The sequence below is a fragment of the Tyto alba genome, unplaced genomic scaffold (assembly GCF_018691265.1).
Source record: "Tyto alba isolate M040663 unplaced genomic scaffold, T.alba_DEE_v4.0 Super-Scaffold_8, whole genome shotgun sequence".
Classification (NCBI taxonomy): domain Eukaryota; kingdom Metazoa; phylum Chordata; class Aves; order Strigiformes; family Tytonidae; genus Tyto; species Tyto alba.
The window spans coordinates 23925166-23943232 of record NW_024881329.1 but is presented as its reverse complement, the minus strand read 5'-3'; the positions used below and the strand labels follow the sequence as shown (position 1 = coordinate 23943232).

Genomic DNA, 18067 nt, shown 5'->3' with positions numbered 1-18067 from the left:
CGGAAGCGAAGTCAGGCGGTGGCAGCGGAAGGATACAGCAAAGAGTCCGTTGGTGACGGCGGAGGAAGGGCGGGTTGGAGCTGCTCTCTCTCTGTCGCAGGGGGCACGGGGCGGGATTAGGGAATTTCTCATCCTTTCCCTTGGTTCCGTCTCCTCCCGGGGGCCTGGAGGAGGGCGGCGAGCAACGGGGGGGCCCTAAAGGGGGGAGTATTTTTCTCTAGCGGAAGAATATCAGTAAGGTTCGCTGTGCAGGTTGTTGCGGAGGAAGGTGATGCGTCCCTGCAGTTAGTTCCGGCAGAAGCCTTTAGGCGCCAAGTATAAAAGGGTGGCGGCTCCGCCCTCAGGCGGGTTTTGTGCTTGGTAGAGCTTTTGGTAGGTGTATGTTTATAAACAAATGTATATATTTATATATATATGTATATGTAGGTAAAGTCTCAGCGCCTTCCTGTTAAGGAGTGGGTTCCCTTGAAGAAAGGGTTCCAAAGCCCCCCTCTCTGTGGTGCGCTACTGCCTCCGGCGCCCCTAATATGTTTAAGAGTGTCAGTTGTGAGGTAAATGTGAAACCCTGGGGCCTCTCTCTTCTCTGGGACGTTTTCCTGTGGGGTTTCGAAAAGCTGAAGTTTAAATAATATCAATGTTTTTAAATTTAAATAATCCTAGGCTTACTTTTTCCACACTTAAATCATCCACAGCACTTGCAGAGACGTGTGGGTACATGTTATCATGTCAGTTCTCAGCTCACCATAAAAAGATTTAAAATAATTTAATGGCAAATTGTGGAAAGAACTTGATGCTGGTCTACATGGATTTTTAAAGTGTCCACAGGAATGTGTATGGTTTTAAATCATTTTATTTAGAGTTTCATAATAAATACTTCTGCGTGTTTTCCCAGCTGGGAACACAGAAATCAAACAGCTCTGCATTGGCGAGTTTACATTTTTCACCTCTAGTTTTACACAGGTGGTTCAAAGTCAGCAGGCTGGGTCATTTCTGGATGTTGCAGGAGAGCTGTGCTCCTTTGTCATAATAGAGTGTAGATTTTTTCCAATATTTCCTTCTTTTTTTGGGGTGCTTTTTAAATGCTGCTTCAGCCTTCCCCTGGCCATGTGCCCCCCCCACCTCTCAGGACAGTTTCAGGATGTTCCACATCACAACTTCACCCCAATTAAACCTAAAAAAAAGTACATTGAAGAAGACAAACCAGTTGTGTTCCCTCTCCCAGAAAACAACTTTGGCAAAAAATACATGTTTACAAGCCAAAAATGATTGGGGTTGGGATATTTTTTCCCCCATTTTGAGATGATGCTCAGAAATAAACCTCAACCCACGGAGAGCACAGGTGAAAACCTCCACAAGAAAAATGCAAGGCTTCCACTTGAGTGCATGCAGCATCTTCGGTTATTATTTTTAAAGCAATTGATTAATTGGGTGGGGAACCAGAAACATTTTCATTTTGGGGTAAGATCAAACTAAATTCTCCATCTTATCTTTCTTTCAGTTCAGCCTGCGTTACCCATCTGGACCCCACGATGCGCCCAACCTCTGTCCCACTCAGGAGTCATGCCTGGGATAAAGCACATGGGGGATAAAAAAAGAAGAAAAAAATCAAATTTCTGGCCCTGAACATCCAGCCTGGATCCCACCAAGCAAAGTCAGAGCATTTCCATGTGTATTTACCCTCCTGGCCATCATTTCTCCTGCTTGGGCTCAAAGCCACAAGGCTCAAAGAGATGATTTCTTTTAAGAAAGAAATGTGCCCGGGATCCGAGCACAAACCTGCCTCTTACACCTTGCATTCCCGATGGGAGGAATAAGGAGCGAAGCGGCTTTTGGAGAAACTGGGCCAGGGGAGCACAGAGGGTCTCTGCGTCCCTGGGAGAAGAGCTGGGACAGTGCTTTCTGCAAAACAAAGACGATTCCCATCAGTCCTGCGCCGTTCTCTTTGCACAAATGAGTTTCTTAAAAAAGCACACGAGAAATGAGCTGAACCGCTCGTCCCAGAGCACGGGGATGCCCATGGTCACACAGCCACAGGATGCGGGGGGGTGGCAGGAGCCCCCAGCACCTCCCGCACCTGCTGGCATTGCAGACGTGGGGCAATGGGTTGTCTGCTTCTGCCCTCTCCCCTCCTATTTGCCCCCTGTGCTGTTACCCCCTGCTTGCACCGTCATGGTATTTCCAGCACTGACTCAAGAAGGGAAGAAAAGAGGGGGAAGGTAGAGAGAGGGTGAAGCTTTGTGGGGAGCCCATCACCATCAGGGCCAGGGTGAACTGCTGAGTTAATTAGTGATGTCAAGAACTGCCCAGAAACACAAAAAACAACCTCCAAACGGACAATAAAACCAAATCTTGGCATGCCTAGCAGAGAGGGAGAGGGCAGAGGGGGTGAAGAAGAGCAGAGAGAAGGACTTCAAATTAGATCGAAATCTAATGAGCTAATTCTGGCGATAGGGGCTCTCCAGAAATTAAAGCTATTGAACTGCAGCAGATTGTCCTCTTCTTCGGAGATGTCCTGGCTGTCCCGATCCCGCTCGCCGACGAGCTTGCCCAGCCCTCCTTTGGGTTTGTAGAGGGCCATGTCGCTGAGCCCCAGCCCCTCCAGCTCTGCCACATCCAGCCGTGGGATCGGCATCCTCCAGTAGATGAAGGAATCGTACTGGCTGCTGATGGTGTCCAGCATTTTCGGGCTGTGAAGGTGAAGGGAGTGAGGGGAGAGAAGAGAAGAAAAGGAGAAAAGCTCTACCAAAGGGACAGGATTTGCCCCAAAGCAGCAGAAACTCTCAGGTATTGCCTTATTGACCAAATCCCACAGGATACCCCCCCCCCCCCCAAAAAAAAAATATTGATGGGGCAGGAGAGTGTGGTGCCATGGAGGTTTGACTCTAGGCTGGGACTAAGTGCAGACTTGAGCCCTGCTGCTGAGGTCTTGGCCTTGGTCCATGGCCTTGGTCACAGCCCTTCTCTGAGCTGTATTTTGGAGGGGCGTGCAATGGGACTCATCACTCTGTGCCTCAGTTTCCCCATCCACACAAAGGGGAGCGTGGGAAGGAAGGCCAGGGCGGGAGTGAGCCCCCTCCCAACCGCATCTCCCGGCATCTATCCTGGGCACCTCGATGCCTGTGAGGGGGAATCAGTGGAGGGGGAGCAGGGGCAGTCTGTCCCCCACATCCCTCTCTGCCAGGAGGGACAGAAACCGGATCCAAGTGAACCCTTTTTCCACCAAACAGTGCAAAAGGGTCTCGTGCTTTCCCTGTGCCAAGCCCCCCATGGAGCAGGCAGTGAGGAGGGGTCCCTGTGCATCCCCCCACTGCCCACAGAGCCCATGCCAGCCCCACCCTCCCCGGCCTGCGTGGCATCGCGTTGCCCCAGGGGACCGTGACCGAACCCTCTAGAAGGGACTGGAAGAAGCATTGCTTGGTGTTGCCATTGCAGCCCACGCACCCCGCTGTGCCATGCCATCCCAACCATGCCGTGTCACCCTGCTGTGCCGTGCCATCCCAACCATGCCGTGTCGCCCTGCCGTGCCACCCCACTGTGCCATGTCACCCCAGCCTGCCATGCCACTGTGCTGTGCCATCCTGCCACGCCATGCCATGCCGCCCCGCCGTGCTGTGCCGCAGAGCCCCTCCCGCAACCCCACCCCAATCCACAGAGAATTGGGAAAGAGCAGGAGCAGCCGTGGTTCAGCATTTTCTCCGGCACGGCATGGCCTGAGCTGAGTCACTGCTGTGCTGACTTGCTTTTCCCTGGCAGAATTATGTCATTCACCTCCCCGCATTTGGCAACAGAGGTGGGGGAAAAAAAAAAAAAAAATCAACCAGCCGACCCAAAATATCCTTCTTTTCCTACTGATTCCGCTGTTTTAAGCCTGGGAATGGGAATCCTAAAGGATGATTCAGACATACCTCAAATCACGCCCTCCCTCGCTCCCCGTCCGTGCGATGCGGGGTGACCGGCTGCTAAATTTAAGGTTCCCGATGTAGCTCAGAGGCTATGAAAGGCTCCTGTGTCACCCCTGGGTAAATCGAGCCACGGTGCTTTGAAATAGCCTCCTCCCCGGGGATATATCCCTGGATATCTTTCTGCACAACAGCAGTGAATGATTTAAAGGTGATGGATGTTGTGGACAATGGGTTTTAAAGCTTCAAAGAGGGGGAAAAGGGGGTTTAGTGACAAGGGATAAAAATCTAAAATCTCCAGAAAAGGCAATCAATATGAGGGGAAAAAAACCCTCCCTGATGCCTGTCACCCCCAAGAAAGAGCATCTCCCCAGGAATGAGTGTGGTCTGCTTGTCCCTTGGGGGCAAAACCACCTTCGTCTGGTTAATCCTGGCTGGTTGTTGATCACATCCCCCCCCCCCAAAAAAAAAAAAAATCCCAGGGTGCCAACACCCCCATCCACCCAAATCTCTTCCAAAAACAAAGCATCTTCTTGCTCTTCATCCCCCTCCACCCACATCCCACCATCCCTTACCTGGCGAGGATGGACAGAGGGATGGACGGACTCGGTGCCGGCCGGGCTCTTTGTGCTGGGAAGCCGCGGGCGTCGCAGCGTCGCTTTTGTCTGCTGGCGCGTCTGGGTCTGCAATGCAGCCCCTCGAAGCCGCTCGATGAATTCCCCTTCGTCGGGGGGGGGGGAGGACGACGATGGGCAGATGAGTCAGCGGCTCCCACCCGCGCCTGGGAGGGGAGGACAGCCGACGCAGACGCGCAGGAGGGGATCCTGCGTGCTGGACCCCCAGGACAGGGATATATTAAACCTATGGAGGATGGGAGATTTCCCGCAGCGATTCTCAGTTCACTCCTGAAGCCTCCAGATCAGGATTTGGGGGGGTAACAGATCATTTTCAGCCTCCAAGGTGCTCGTGAAGGGTTTCTTTTTTACCTGCATGCAAAGAAATGAGGTGCTGCAGTACCTCTGAACCTTGGGTTGTTGGAGAACGCTGCAGGTCAAACATAGGGAGGTTTAGTGCAAAAAAAAAATGGATTTTTTTTTTTTTTTGTGGCGTTGCTGAGTCTGGAGGTGTTTGGTCCTGATGCTGCATGGCAAAAATATCTCGGCTTTGTGTCTGAAGCCAGACGTCGAGCTAGAAATAGGAGGGAGACACCCAAAGCCGGCATCTTTGCCAGGGCTGGGAGAAGGGCTGCTTCGAACCAAGGGGTGGGGGGCACCTCATGCAGTCCTCCTGCCCCCCGCTCCCCACCACAGCCCCTGTGAGCACTGGGCCATCACCACGGCCCCCGAACTGATGCGGTGTCGGTGGAACGGCAGCAGGACAGCAAAGAAAACCCCAATGCCACCCAGCAGACCTGTGAATCTCCCTGCCCCGGCCACCACTGAGCCCCAAAACACCCTTTTTTGGGGGAGCACAGGCTGGATCCATGCCCCTGAAAGGCTGAGAGCACCCCTCACCCTCTCCCCTGGGCTTTGCCTGGGATCAACATTCCTTTGAGGCTTTAGGGATTTTTTTTTCCTCCCTTTTCCTCCCTGCTCCCTGTGTGCAGCCAGTGCCAAGTCCTTTCGCCAGTGCTCAGCTTTTAGCTGGGCTATTTCTGCCTCCTCCTCCTCCTCCTCCTCCTCTCCCCGCTGACACCGTGAGCCAAGAGGATCCCGTGTCCCCCTCCTAAATAGACCCAGCCTCAGCTCAGCCCCTCCAGTGCCCAGCACAGGGAAAATGCCAACAGGGGGCCCGGTGGAGGATGCTGATCCCTCCGGGGAGTTGAGCTGCTGTGGTTTTGGGGATCCCCGAGGCCATGGGGTGCAGCTTGGCTGGGTGACTCCGCAGGGAGCTGGATGTGACCCATCCCTTCGCTGCAGGGTGTCACCTACTGAAAGGGGGTGGCTCATGTGTGACAACCCAAACCTGCGACGTCCCTCCCTGAGAAGGGACCTGGGGCCAAACCCTGCAGGGGAAGACGGGGGCCGTGGCGCTGCGGGGTCCCTCCGTGCCGCAGGGACTGAAATCTCTTCACCGCAGCAGTTTTGGGCCCGGTGGTTTTGAGAGGGCTGCCCAGACCCGATGGACTCATTGTCGGGAGGGGCTGTACTGGGGGACAATGTCCTCTGGCAGCACGAGAAGCCAAAAAAACAAAAAAGGGCTCTTCAGCCGACACGAGGTCTCGAACACTCAGGGCATTATCAGCCAGGGCCGCCCCGACGGCTCAGGACAGGCGCAGGACAGAGACCCGACTGAGCGGGGACAGTGCCGCCTTGTTCGGGACTTCTGGAGTGGGAGCGATGGGGATGGCCGGGATTTGGGGGCTGACGTGGGAAGGGACATGCTGGGGCTCACCCAGGGGAGTCCCCTGCGTGGGTCCCTCCAAGCAGGCTGGGGACCCACAGGAAGGGACACTCCCGCGGTCCCAGGCCGGCTGGGCTGGTGGCTGGAGCTGCAGGATTTTGGTGGTGGCAGTGGCAGGACCGTGGTGGTGATGGTGACAACGGCGGGACCGCGGCGGGTGTTGTGCAAGCGGAAGGGCCCTGAGCTGGAAGTGATGCAATGCTGCTCGACACCGGCTGTGGGGTGATCCGGGGGTTCCCACCCTTTCGGGTGCTTCGGTCCCCCGAGGTTCTCTAGCACATGCATGGAAAAAGTGGGAATAAGGCTTGGGAGCCCTGGTGGGGACCCCCAGTCTTGCTGGGCACCCCCAGCCCTACCAGGACCCCTGGGACCCCCCCAGGGCTCCCAGAAGCATGTAGGGTCCTCCAACAGCACTGAGCCCCTGGACCCCTCAGCTGGGGACCCCCGGCCGTGCCGACCCCCCCACAGCCCTGCCAGGGACCCCCAGTCTCACCGGGACCCCCAGAAAGCCCACCCCTTCCAGGGGCCCCCCACATTGCGGAGTTCCTGCACCCCTGCCCCTGTGACCCGCACCCCTATCAAGGCCCCCGGCCCCCCAAGCACTGTTTAGCCCCAGGACGGCCCAGCCCTTCTGGGACCCCCTCCAGCCCTACCGGGACCCCCAGAACCGCCCCCCCCGCCGGGACCCCCGCCCTCGCCGGCCCCCCCTCCCGGCCGCGGCCGCTGCAATGCCGGCGGTGTCCAGGGTGGGAGCTGTGCTCCGGGCCGGCCCGACCCGCGTCCCGCACCCGCCGGGCCACGCCTGCCCGTTCTGAGCTGGGCACCGGCACCGGGACCGGCACCGGGACCCGCACCGGGACCCACACTCTGCGCAGGGGCAGGTAATGGGGCCGCCGCCGGGCACGGGAACGACTCGACTCCCCCCCACCCCCCTCCCCAACCCTCGCAGCTGCCCCCCGCAAGGCCTCGGGGTGTTCGACCCCGCGGAAGGGCCCCCGAAAGCGTCGTGGGAAGGCGGGGAGGGCATCGGGACGGGAGGGGGGCGGCGGGAAGACCCCCCCTTGCAGCTCCCTGGCCGGACCGGGGAGTCCTGCCGGGACCCCCAACCGAGATGAGACCCCCAACCCTACCGGGACCCCCACAACCCTACCGGGACCCCCCCAGCCCTGCCGGGACCCCCCAGACGCTACCAGGACCCCCCCAAACCTACCAGGATCCCGGGGTACCCCAGCCCTGCCGAGACCCCCCCAACCCTACCCGGACCCCCCAGCCCTACCGGGATCCCCCAGCCCTGCCTGGACACCCTCAGCCCCAGCAGGACTCCCCAGGACCCCTGGGGTCCCCTGCCCTCCTGGGACCCCCCAGCCGTGCAGCAAACCCCCCAGCCTTAGAGTGACCCCCCGGGACCTCCAGCCGTTCTAGGACACCCCAGCCTTACTGATCCCCACGGATTCCGCCCCCCCCCCCCCCCCCCGCCTCTTTCCGGCACCCCGTGCCCCCTTGGTAGTAGCTGTGACCATCCCACGCAAAGTGGGTTCTGCCCCCACTTTGCCACCCCATCCTGGGGGTCCCAGGCCCCCTGCCAGGGGGGTCCCACAGGTCTCATCCAGAACGACCCCATCCCAGCACACTGCCCTCCCTTCCGAGCTTGGGGGGACCCCAGCGGGCACCCCTGGGGCGGGTGACCCCCAGTGCTGGGGGGCCTGGTATGGGGCCCCCCTCCCCGAACAGCCTCACTCCTCTCCCCGGTCCCTGCCGGTGACGCAGAGCCGCCGAGCGGTGGTTTCCCAACAGGGAAGTCATTTTGTGTGTGCCGGCACAGGCTGGGCCGTAAGCTGCCTTCCCCAGGGCCACTGCGGGGCCGGGCCCCTGCGCCCAGGCAGGCTGAGACTGGACACAACTCATTGCAGGGGTGAGGGGGGCACGTGGGACCCCCACGGTGGTGGGGGGGTGGAACTGGGGCAGCTGCGGCCTGCGGGACCCACTGTCATCAACTGCCTGGAACCGGGAGAGCGGCCGGATCCAGCCCCAGCCATTGCCCTTCGCTGGGTGTGAGGACGTGAGGCCTGGGGGGTGGTTTGGGGGGCAGGAAGGAGGGGTCTCAGTGGGGGGTCGCGGCGGCTTGTACCCCTTGGGGTTCATATGGGGATTTGCTGCTGGCTTGTACGGGGCTGAGCCAGCTCCTGGGGTTCCCTGTGGAGGCTCTCCCAGAGCTCTGGGGACTGGTTGCAGTGCTGAATTTTGGGGGGTAACCCCCCCCCCCATCCCCCCCAAGGTGTTTCCGCTGTGCTGACAGATCCGGCAGCGAGCTGGGGCATGATGGCGGGGGCCGGCTCCGGCAGCCTCATTTCCTAAGGAAATGGGGTTAGAAAAAAAAGGCATCCCCCCTGTCCCGCTCCGTCCATCTGTCTGTCTGTCCGCAGCCCCGGGGAGAGGCCAAGTTTAGCTGGGGGGTGCTGGTGTGCGGGTCCGGCGTGGGCACGGCCCTGGCTTACGCCACCCCAGACATGTCACAACCTGCCCGTTCTCAGCAGCTGCACTCGCAGAGGGGGGGCTGGGGGCCTGAGCGGTGAGGGGCATGGGTGAGGGGCATGGGGCGGTCCGGGCAGGCTCCTTCGGTCGCACCTCGAGTTTCCCCACTGGGACATGGGGCCAATGTGAGGGGAGTGGTCACAGCTGGGCACCCACTCCCCCTCGGTGCCCTGACACCAAGGGGATGGGCTGCGGGGTCGTTCCTGGGGGCAGCCGGGTCACCCTGGGGCCGGATCCTGCCCGCGGGCCCTGGCAAGGCCAGCACCGAGGCGATGCAACCCCGTGGGGTTGGAGCATCCCTGGGCACCCAAGGCGGGGGGTTAGCACCCCATTTTGGGGGGCTGCCGGCCCCGACACCCAGCTGCTTCAGGCCCTGCTCCTCCCCGCCATGGGCAGGAAGCGCCGGCCGGCTGCCGTGGACTTTGGACCCATCCGGCGTTGCCGGCGCAGGGGCAGAGGAAGGGACTTTTCCTGTTTGCCGCCGCAGTGGGGTCCAGCACCCGTCTGCCACTGCGCCCGCGCTCCGGCAAAACTTGGCCTTGCCTCGGTGCAGCTGCCAGCTGCCCCCCATGCCAATGTGGGGACTCTCCAGCAGCTGATATAGGGTTGTGCTCAGGCGCGGCCCTTCATGGGTGGGTGAGTTTTGTCTGCGCCGCCGGGTGCTTTTGCAGCAAAAATGTTGTCTCTCTTTGGGGTGGGGAGGGAAGCACCCATTTTGGGGATGAACCCCCCTTTCCACACCCCTCTTGGCTGCCCCAGCGAGGGCTGTGGGGGTTTGGGGCAGAGCCCCACTGGTCGGGCAGAGCCCCTGTTTATTTTTCCCCCGTCTGCTTTTTGAGCCGGAGCGGAAGAGCTCAACCTCCGGCCCCTTTTCGGAAAGGCCGGGATATTTATAGCCGCCTGGCTCAGGGAGTTGGGATTTGCCGTGGCCGCCTCTGTTCCCCCCATCCTGCCGCAGCATCCCTCAGACACCTCCTGCATCGGGGCAGGGGCCGGGGCTGGATCCTGCCCTGGCCATGGGGACAATTCCTCTGGGTGGCTGTGTAACACCTGGGGTGCCTGAGGGTCTCTGTGTGATGCCTGGGGTCCCCAGGTGGACTGTGTGTGACACCTGGTGTCCCTGGGGGTCTCTGTGTGACACCCGGGGTCTCTGGGGGGTCTCTGGCTCTGTTTGGGAAGTGGATTTGGGATCGATTTGGGGAGGCAGGACTGCAGGCATCACCCCTCCCTTCAATCCCGCAGCCAGCTGCTCCTCTCCACGCCGTGCCACCCCAACCAGGTCCCCCCACCCGTCCCCATGGAGTGACCCTGCACGGGGGTCTCTGCACCGGCGCAGCCCCCCACCCCTGGCAGCTGGCCTGGCACGGAGGGAAGCTGGCCGCCGCGAATATGAGCGACTTCTGGCACAAGCTGGGCTGCTGCGTTGTAGAGAAGCCACAGCCTGTGAGTAGCTTCAGCCCGAGCAGTTTGGGGAGGGTTTGGGGTCCTGGGGCCATGGGCCCCACGGGGGCTGATGGCCTTCATCTGCTTGCAGAAGAAGAGGAGGAGACGGATCGACCGCTCCATGATCGGGGAGCCCATGAACTTCGTCCACCTGACACACATCGGCTCTGGTGACATGGCTGCGGGTGAAGGCCTGCCCATGGTACCCTACCCACGCGCACGGTTGGGGTGGCGGGTCTCATGGTTGGCTGATGGGTGACAATGTCGCGGTGGCAAGTCTCGTCGTTGGGCGATGGGTGTCGCTTTTGGGGCGCTGAGTCTCATGGTTGGCTGATGGGTGTCAATATTGGGGCGGTAGAGTCTCACGGTTGGGTAATGGGTGTTGCTTTAGGGGTGCTGGGTCTCAATGCTGGGGTGGTGGGTCTCACAGTTGGCTGATGGGTGTCCCCACTGGGCTGGTAGGGTCTCACAGTTGGCTGATGGGTCTCAGAGTGGGGTGAAGCGGCCTCATGTTTGGGTGCCAGGTCCTATGCTTGGGTGACGGGACAGCAGAATTGGGTGAGGGGTCTCACAGTGGTGGTGACACACCTCTGCACCCTCCCCCCAGACCGGCGCCGTCCAGGAGATGAGGTCCAAGGGTGGACGGGAGCGACAGTGGAGCAACTCCCGGGTCTTGTAGCGTGTGAGTACACGGCCGTGGGGGCGGCTGTGGCAGCCCTGAGCACCCGCTGTCCCCCTCCGGGGCACCACTGCTAATTAACACACCCAAACGAGTTCGGTTCCATAACCCAGCCTCTTGGACTTTGCAGATTCCTGGCTTTTTCAGCCCAAACTTGAACTGCCTGATCCCCCAACCGGAGGAGAAGCCGACCTCGAGCGCTTTAACCCCGCGGTAATTTATGCAGAGCGATCCTCACCCGGCTCCCGGTGACTTTTGGTTGTCGTCCCCCTGGCAAATCCCTCCTTCCTGGAGGCATCGGGTCGGTGACGCGGGGAGGGAGCGGGGACGGCAGCCCCCACCTCATGCCCAACCAGCATTTCAGCCGAAAGGACACAACTCCCCTCCCGAAGTGCGCCAGGAGCTGCCGGGCTCAGACGAAATGTGCCAAATCCTCCCGGTTTTCCCTTTTTCCACACTGGTGTCTCCCCTGGGCCCCTCTCGGCACCAGGCCGCGGTGCCTCAGTTTCCCTGGGGAAGCACAGCGAGGCCAGTCCTGGTGCAGAGGCTGATTTGGTGCCCTCCCAGAAAGGCATAGAAGAGCAAACCCAGGATTAAACCCTGACGCTTTGGTGCAAAACCGGGATTAAACCCCGACGCTTCAGTATCTCACCAGCAGCGGCTCAACGCCGACACCATCAGCGAGCCCGCGGTGCCTCCAGTCGGCATTTCCACTGCCGGAAAACTGCCACCTCCCTTCTTTTTTAGGATTTCTTTTTTTTTTTTTTTTTTTTTTTTTTTTAAGCTCAGAAAAAAACAACTAGGCAGCCTCCGCCGCCTCGGAGACAGGACCGTGGTGGGACTACCTCCACCCGGGATCACCACCAGGGTTTCACCGGCACCGGCTGAGGCAGGACGGGGCCCGACCTGAGAGGGGACTCGGGCTCCCGATTTCGGGCGCGGGTGTATATAGTTTAAATAGCACCGGGATTAAATATTAAATAGCACGTGCCGGGCGTCACTGCCAGCTGGCAGAGGCTTCCCCCTGTGCCACGCTCCATGCCACGCCGAGATGCTCCTGCGTGGAGCCGGGCTTTGCCAGCCCCCCGGCACGCTCGGCGTTGGGAAGCAAGCGCCGGTGCTTGATTCGGTTTTCCCTCCTCCGGGAAAAACACACCACCCCCCCCTCCTTGAAATAAAACCCTTGTGCTGCCTGAGGAGCGTCTGCCCGGGGCTCCTCGCCTCCCTCCTCTGCTACCGGTGCTGCCAAATTTGACAGAAAAAGCCGAGACCTCCCCCACAGACGCTGGGCACCGCACTCCCCTCCACATCCTTTATTCACCCGTGGGTGCTTGGGGACTGCTTTGGGCACACCAAGAGCCCCCGATGCCACCGCTTGTCCCCGTCACCGCGTCACATCCCGGCTGCCATCCCAGCTCGGTAGCACCGTTCCATCCAGCCGAAGGAGGGGATCTGTCCCCGCGCTGCCGCCCCACTCAGGCACACCAGGACGTAGCAGTTGGCCACCGTCCTCTCCAGGGTGCCCATGATGTACCTGGAGGGACGGCGCGGCCCATCAGCTTGGGGAAACTGAGGCACGGGGCATGTGGGGAGGACCTGAGCAGGTTCTCCATCACGTAGCTGTACTGCGGGATGCTCCCGTGCGGGAGGCAGCAGGCGGCAAAGAGCAGGATGGCGCTGAAGCCCCTGCCGTGGTACCCTGGCCAGAGCGGAGGGTGGCACAGCCAGTGCCAACCGTCCCTCCCAGACCCACCGGGCTCAGTGAGGGGACCCAGGAGTGTCCCCCCCTTCGAACCCAGCCTCACATTACCCCCGTGGGAGAGGACCTGGCTGTAGGGCTCCACCGTGCTCAGATCCACGCCATCCTCCATGTCCAGCACCCGCCGGCCGCCAGCCCCCTTGGCAAAGCCACAGGCGTGCGGCAGCTCCTCGGCAGGTGGCCGGTTAGCGCGGCACCAGGGCAGGAACCTGGGGGTCCCCCCACACCCCCACCCCGGCCAGGTCTCACCCTCTCACTTGAAGCCGTCTCTGCCCGAGGGTGTCTCCAGCACGTCCACCCTGCTCTCACTCCGTTCCAGCACCGGCAGCCACCTCCCCATGTGCCACGGGGCACCCCTGGCAACCCCTCTGGCAGGGGCCTGGGGGGGTCAGCGGGACCCCCGGGGGTGGGGAAGGAGCAGGTTTGGGGGTGCTGCTCCCCTCGCCCCCTTACCTGGGGAAGTCCTCGTCCTGCCACTCCTCGCTCAGGTCCAGGCTGTCCCCACAGCCATCCTTGTCACTGTCACTTGCAGAGAGACACCAGCCCTGGCTTGGGGACCAGCCCCCTCAGGGCTCTCACATCTCCCAGTAGCTCCACACCAAACTGCCTCCATTTCCCACCTTTCCCGCCCTATTTCCAAACCAAAACCAGTTGCAAATGGGGAGCGCTCGGCTGCAGGGGCGTAGTGCGGACACTCCTCAGGGACCCCCATCACAGCCCCGCTCAACCCTCTACGAGACCTCAGGGACTCCCAGCACCAGGGCTGCTCACCTCTGTGGTTCCCCACTGGTGAAGGGCTCCACTGGTGGCACTGGTGGCTCATCCGAACCGGTTTGGCTGCATTTGCAGCTGGCAGATGCCACGGCTCCTCACAGCACAACCTGTTTCCTCCCGGCTGGGCTGGATTTGGGGGTTCAGCTGCACTGAGCACCCCCCCCCCCCCGCGCTACAGGGCCACAAAATGCTCCTATGGCTTGGCAGGAGAGGTTTGCACCCCAGGAAAAGAGGGGGTTCACCCCCCAGGATGCCCAAAGGGAGGGTGGGGGGCCATGGTGGGCACCCCCAGGGCGAGTGGGGCAGCATGAGATTGGTCGCAAAAGAAAAGCCGAGAGCCAAAAGTGGAAGAAAAGGGAAATTTAATTCTCGGAGTACATGGGTGACAGTCCTGGGCTGGTGCGCATCTGGACCTGCCATCTGTGGCCCCCCCGAACCCCCCCCAGGGGAGGAAGAATGGCAAAAACTCATTAACTCTCCCAGCGCCTTCGTTAAGTGGGTGCAAGTGCTGCCCTGGCCCACGGGGTCCCCGAAAACCCACCCTGGGGGACCAAACCCCAGCAGCGCCCTTGGGACGGGGGGAGCCTCTCGCTGGTGGGAGCAAATCGCAGCGAGGACCCATCCCCGCCAGGGAGCCGAGCTCTAATGCAACCCCCCCGCGCCCGGGCACCCCACCGAGACCTGCCCGGGGACCCCACCTCCTTGTACGGCCCCCCCCCCCCCCCCAAAAAGCCGCCGGGTGCCCGCTCTTATTTTGGGGAGGCGGGGGGCTGCCCGGCGGCGATGCGGCTGACCCGCTCCAGGACATCCTGGGGGCAGAGGGGGGGCACGGCCTGTGCCAGCGGACAGTCCTCCACCAGGCTGTTCATCGGGGTGGGTGGCGGGACCACCTCCTCCTCCGGCCCCCCGGCAGCGCCCGGCCCCCCCAGGGCTGCCCGTAGGATGGGCAGCACCTTCTTCCGTGACGCTGAAACGTCGCCCTGGGTGTAGGCGCCCAGGCAGGGCCAGGGGCTCGGCAGGGGCTGGAGCTGCAGGGCCGGTGTCGTCGCCTCCTCCAGCGCCCGGCACACCTGTAAGGGAGGGAGCGTCGTGGCCAGGACCCCCCCACCAGCACCCCTCAAAATCAGGGGGTGTGGGGGCAAACCGCAGCTGAGAACTGCCTGGCTCCTACCCCACCCCCTTGTGCTGAGGGACTGGGGGGCCCGGCCCCCCACCCCCGGCCCCACTCACCGCGCTGCGGAGGGTCTCGCGCCGGCTGTAGACCGCGAGCTGCCGGGAGGGCTCGTTGCGCTCGTTAAAAGAGATCGTCATGGCCACCAGCCCCGCGTAGCCCCGAGCCTGGCAGAAAGCATCCAGGTCCTGCAGCAAGCCGGGCCAGCGCAGGAAGGTCTGGAGGGGGAGAGACGCTGGCGTCACCCCGCTGTCCCCATCGTGCCACCCCCCTGCCTCAGTTTCCCCTCGCCCTGGGTTGAGCCTCACCTCCAGGTCCACGTAGATGGCGCTGACGGCGAGGAGCAGCTCATCGCCGGAGAGGACTTTGAGGTCCTTCCGCAGCATCTGCTCCGTCGTCAGCCCTGCAAGACGAGAGGGGCCGAGCGTGAGCCCCGGGGACGCGCCCTTGTCCCCAAGCAGAGGGGTCTGTCCCAGGACCCGCTCCCAGACAGACCCTGGATGCCACCACCCTGGCGCACAGACCTGAGACGTCAAACTTGGCCGCTTGCAGGGCCTCGAAGACGGTGTCGCGGGGCGGGAGCTCGGGGAACCTCGCCTCGAGCAGGGAGACGCACGCCACGTCGCGGGGCGTCACCTTGCCGGCGGCCGGGCTCAGGTTCACACAGTCCAGCAAGATGGTGCCTGGCAGGGACGGGGAGGGGGGGGACACACAACCGGGGGCCGTCATGTCGTCAGTGTACCCCCTCGGATGGGGCTCAGCGAGGGGCCGCCCCGTCCTCACCGTGCAGCAGCGCGGCCGTGGGTCTGTCCAGCACGCCCGGGGGACCTTGGGCGATCCGTTCCGTCACCAGCGTGGCGCAGGAGCCCACCGGCTCTGCTGTCACCTGGCAGCCGGGGGCTCGGTCCCGTTCCAACGGCCGGTGATCGAGGACCTCCACCACGGCCTCTTCCAGGGCGGCGTCAGCGCTGGCGGGCGAGATGGGGAGGGTGAGACCCCCGCCACAGCCCCGGCACCCCAGCAGAGCCTGGAAACCCACTTTGTTCCTCTTCTCCTCCCCTAAAAACACCCCGGAAATGGAACAGTTTTACCCACCCTCCGCCAAAATCAAGCGAGGAACAAAGCGAGGCTTCGGGGGGGGGGTGGCTCTGGTTGTCCCCGTGTCCCCCCAGCCCCGGCTCACCCGGGCAGGACGTGGTGATCGACTAGCGTCAGGGAGAGCAGCCCGGCGCGGTGCAGCCCCCCCAGGTCGATCTCATCCCGAAAGATGAGGGGGGCGGTGGGGATGCCCTGCTCCCGCAGCAGGAACGTCGTCTCTGACCGGAGGGCGAAGTCGGCGCGAGGGATGTTCAGCACCGGGATGAAGGCGGCTTGGGGAGCCGGGGAGGTCTGCGGCGGGGCGGGGTGGGGGGGGTGTGACACCCGGCGAGGCGTCCCCCCAAGCCACCATTTGTCCCCGAGCCAGCGGGCGAGCCTCACCTTCGCCAGGAAATACGCCAGGGCCAGGGCCGAGACGGTGGAGTCCAGGTCACAGGCCTCGTTGCCCATCACCACGTGGATCTCCCGGTGACGCCGGACGTGCTCCTGCCGGGGCAGGAGGCATCAGGCATGGCAGCGACGTGTCCCTGTCCCCCAAAGACCCCCAAGCCAGTCCCTTCCCCTTCCCTGCCCTTGAGGGGGACACGCCAGTGTCCCCGGAGCCACTTGTCGTGGATGTCACCCGTCTCCCAGCCGCCACCGGCAGCGGACGGACTCCTGGCATCCCCGAAACGCCGACTGGGCCGGCGCCCTCGGGACGAGACCTGGTCGGGATCCATTTCTGGCATAAAAGCCTCACGTTTTGGGGGCACATGCACGAAAACGGGCACACTGGGGCCCCGGGGAGCAAAGGAAAAAACCCAGCTCGTCCACGAGTGACCACGGCAGTGGGGACAGGGACCTCCCTGCCCTGGAGGATGCCGTCATGGCCCCGGGAGCTTTTGGCATTTAAACCCCAGATCAAAGCGCCCACAGAGGCAGTTTGGGGCTGACTACCCCCAAAACCCGCTACATTTCACCCCTTTTTTCCTTCCCCGCGGTAACAAGAAAAAAATGTCACCCATGTCACCCCAGCGGTCCCCCGTCCCCCGCTGCTGGCGCCCGTCCCGTTCCGCTCGAGGGAGCCGCCGTGTCTCCAGGCCCTTTTTTGGTGACAATTATTTCATGCCATAACCCAGATTCGCTCATTTATTCGGTACCAGCCGAGGAAGTAAACAACCGAGCGCCGGTGGCGGCATGAACCCCGCCACGGGTTGGGGACCTGCACCCCTGTGCTGCGAGCCGGGGGAAGAGGCTGCAGGGCTGGGGGGGTGCTGGGGAGCCCCTGGCCGTGGAAGCGGTTTGGGGGTGTCCCTGGTGCAGCGGTGGCACCCCAGCCTGGGCTGTCGTGGGGCCGAGGGGCAGCACAGAACCGGCCCCGCTCCAGGGGGGACGGGGACACCCCGCTCGGGGGCCTTGATCCTCTGTGCACCCCAGTCCTCAGGCACCCCACTTCCCCTGGGCACCCCCTTTCCCCCCTGTACCCTGCTCTCCTGGGCACCCAGACCCCGTGCACCCCAAGCCCCCCGTGCACCCTGCTCCCCCCTGCACCCCACTCCCCTGGGCACCCATGCACCCCAAACCCTCCGCACCCCAGTCTCCATGCACCCTGCTCCACCGGGTACCCAGCTGCACCCTGTTTTCCTGGGCACCCCAAACCCCTGGACACCCAGCCTGCAGTCCTCCCTGCACCCTCATCTCTGGGGCACCCTGAGCCCCCTGCAACCCCCTCCCTGAGCGCCCAGTGCCCCCCTCGCCCCCCGGCACCGCTACCTGCAGAGCCGCCCGGTTCCCCTCCACGAACCGCTCCATAGCGGCGGCGATCCGCGCCCCAACCCGCCCGGCCCCGCCCGGCCCCGTACCGCCCGGCACGGCCCCGTACGGCCCGGTACGGCCCCGTACGGCCCGGTACCGCCCGGCACGGCCCAGCAGCCCCCACCCCACCCCCCCGCCCCTCCTCAGCATCGGGGCGTGGCCTCCCGCGCGGGCTGTCGGGAAGGGGGAGGGCGTGGCTAACAAGGGGCGTGTCCTCCCCCGCTCTGCCCCCGCCCCCTTCCCGGCAGCCCGCGCGGGCGGGGCTGAGGGGGGGTGGGCGGTGGGTGATGGTGGGGGGTGACACCGCCCCCCCCGACACCCCCAAACCCTCCTGACACCCCTTCACCCCCCCCCCCGCGGCACCTGAAACTCTTTTGACACCCCAAATCCCCCTAACACCCCCCAACCCTATTTGCACCCCAACCCCCCCCGACACTCCCACCCCCCCACGACCTCCTTTAACCCCCTGCCGACCCCCCCAAACCCCCCCTACCCCCCCTGACACCCCAACCTCT

General features: G+C 62.6%; 4 protein-coding genes across 6 annotated transcripts; 1 reads left to right on the top strand and 3 right to left on the bottom strand.

The window, feature by feature from the left end:
• Positions 1 to 832: 832 nt before the first annotated feature.
• Positions 833 to 4867, bottom strand: LOC104357760 (MLLT11 transcription factor 7 cofactor). 2 transcript variants are annotated; one of them, XM_042785606.1, is made up of 3 exons: positions 4475 to 4867; positions 3906 to 4082; positions 833 to 2687 (listed from the first exon to the last, which is right to left on the bottom strand). In XM_042785606.1, exon 3 carries the CDS (start codon positions 2678 to 2680, stop codon positions 2411 to 2413), a length of 270 nt encoding a protein of 89 aa, XP_042641540.1. In that variant the 5' UTR covers positions 2681 to 2687; positions 3906 to 4082; positions 4475 to 4867; the 3' UTR covers positions 833 to 2410. The 2 variants fall into 2 exon arrangements, with proteins under 2 accessions (XP_042641540.1, XP_032842782.1); XM_032986891.2 differs by lacking the exon at positions 3906 to 4082 and having other exon boundaries at positions 4475 to 4852.
• A 2184-nt stretch (positions 4868 to 7051) lies between these two features.
• Positions 7052 to 12152, top strand: LOC122152622 (CDC42 small effector protein 1). Its single transcript, XM_042785608.1, has 5 exons — positions 7052 to 7183; positions 10077 to 10277; positions 10369 to 10479; positions 10885 to 10959; positions 11087 to 12152. The coding sequence occupies exons 2-4, from the start codon at positions 10224 to 10226 to the stop codon at positions 10954 to 10956; spliced, it is 237 nt and encodes a 78-aa protein (XP_042641542.1). The 5' UTR covers positions 7052 to 7183; positions 10077 to 10223; the 3' UTR covers positions 10957 to 10959; positions 11087 to 12152.
• A 92-nt stretch (positions 12153 to 12244) lies between these two features.
• Positions 12245 to 13607, bottom strand: LOC116960146 (bcl-2/adenovirus E1B 19 kDa-interacting protein 2-like protein). Its single transcript, XM_032986894.2, has 3 exons — positions 13487 to 13607; positions 12553 to 13234; positions 12245 to 12490 (listed from the first exon to the last, which is right to left on the bottom strand). Exons 2-3 carry the CDS (start codon positions 12825 to 12827, stop codon positions 12349 to 12351), a joined length of 417 nt encoding a protein of 138 aa, XP_032842785.1. The 5' UTR covers positions 12828 to 13234; positions 13487 to 13607; the 3' UTR covers positions 12245 to 12348.
• Positions 13608 to 13834: 227 nt separating this feature from the next.
• Positions 13835 to 17609, bottom strand: LOC116963786 (exopolyphosphatase PRUNE1-like). Of its 2 annotated transcripts, none has more exons than XM_042785668.1 (8): positions 17511 to 17609; positions 16140 to 16244; positions 15844 to 16049; positions 15444 to 15628; positions 15185 to 15343; positions 14969 to 15063; positions 14720 to 14878; positions 13835 to 14559 (listed from the first exon to the last, which is right to left on the bottom strand). In XM_042785668.1, exons 1-8 carry the CDS (start codon positions 17547 to 17549, stop codon positions 14239 to 14241), a joined length of 1269 nt encoding a protein of 422 aa, XP_042641602.1. In that variant the 5' UTR covers positions 17550 to 17609; the 3' UTR covers positions 13835 to 14238. The 2 variants fall into 2 exon arrangements, with proteins under 2 accessions (XP_042641602.1, XP_042641603.1); XM_042785669.1 differs by lacking the exon at positions 17511 to 17609 and adding an exon at positions 16759 to 17200.
• Between the last annotated feature and the right edge of the window lie 458 nt (positions 17610 to 18067).

Excerpts from the sequence above, each read along its gene's own strand:
- LOC104357760 (XM_042785606.1), bottom strand. The coding sequence starts at position 2,680 with ATGCTGGACACCATCAGCAGCCAGTACGATTCCTTCATCTACTGGAGG.
- LOC122152622 (XM_042785608.1), top strand. The coding sequence starts at position 10,224 with ATGAGCGACTTCTGGCACAAGCTGGGCTGCTGCGTTGTAGAGAAGCCA. Across the intron at positions 10,278-10,368 it reads TTGTAGAGAAGCCACAGCCT|AAGAAGAGGAGGAGACGGAT; the intron begins GTGAGTAGCTTC and ends ATCTGCTTGCAG. Across the intron at positions 10,480-10,884 it reads CGGGTGAAGGCCTGCCCATG|ACCGGCGCCGTCCAGGAGAT; the intron begins GTACCCTACCCA and ends CCCTCCCCCCAG.
- LOC116960146 (XM_032986894.2), bottom strand. The coding sequence starts at position 12,827 with ATGGAGGATGGCGTGGATCTGAGCACGGTGGAGCCCTACAGCCAGGTC. Across the intron at positions 12,491-12,552 it reads GTGATGGAGAACCTGCTCAG|GTACATCATGGGCACCCTGG; the intron begins GTCCTCCCCACA and ends CCGTCCCTCCAG.
- LOC116963786 (XM_042785668.1), bottom strand. The coding sequence starts at position 17,549 with ATGGAGCGGTTCGTGGAGGGGAACCGGGCGGCTCTGCAG. Across the intron at positions 15,344-15,443 it reads CACGGCCGCGCTGCTGCACG|GCACCATCTTGCTGGACTGT; the intron begins GTGAGGACGGGG and ends CGTCCCTGCCAG. Across the intron at positions 15,064-15,184 it reads GGCCAAGTTTGACGTCTCAG|GGCTGACGACGGAGCAGATG; the intron begins GTCTGTGCGCCA and ends CTCGTCTTGCAG.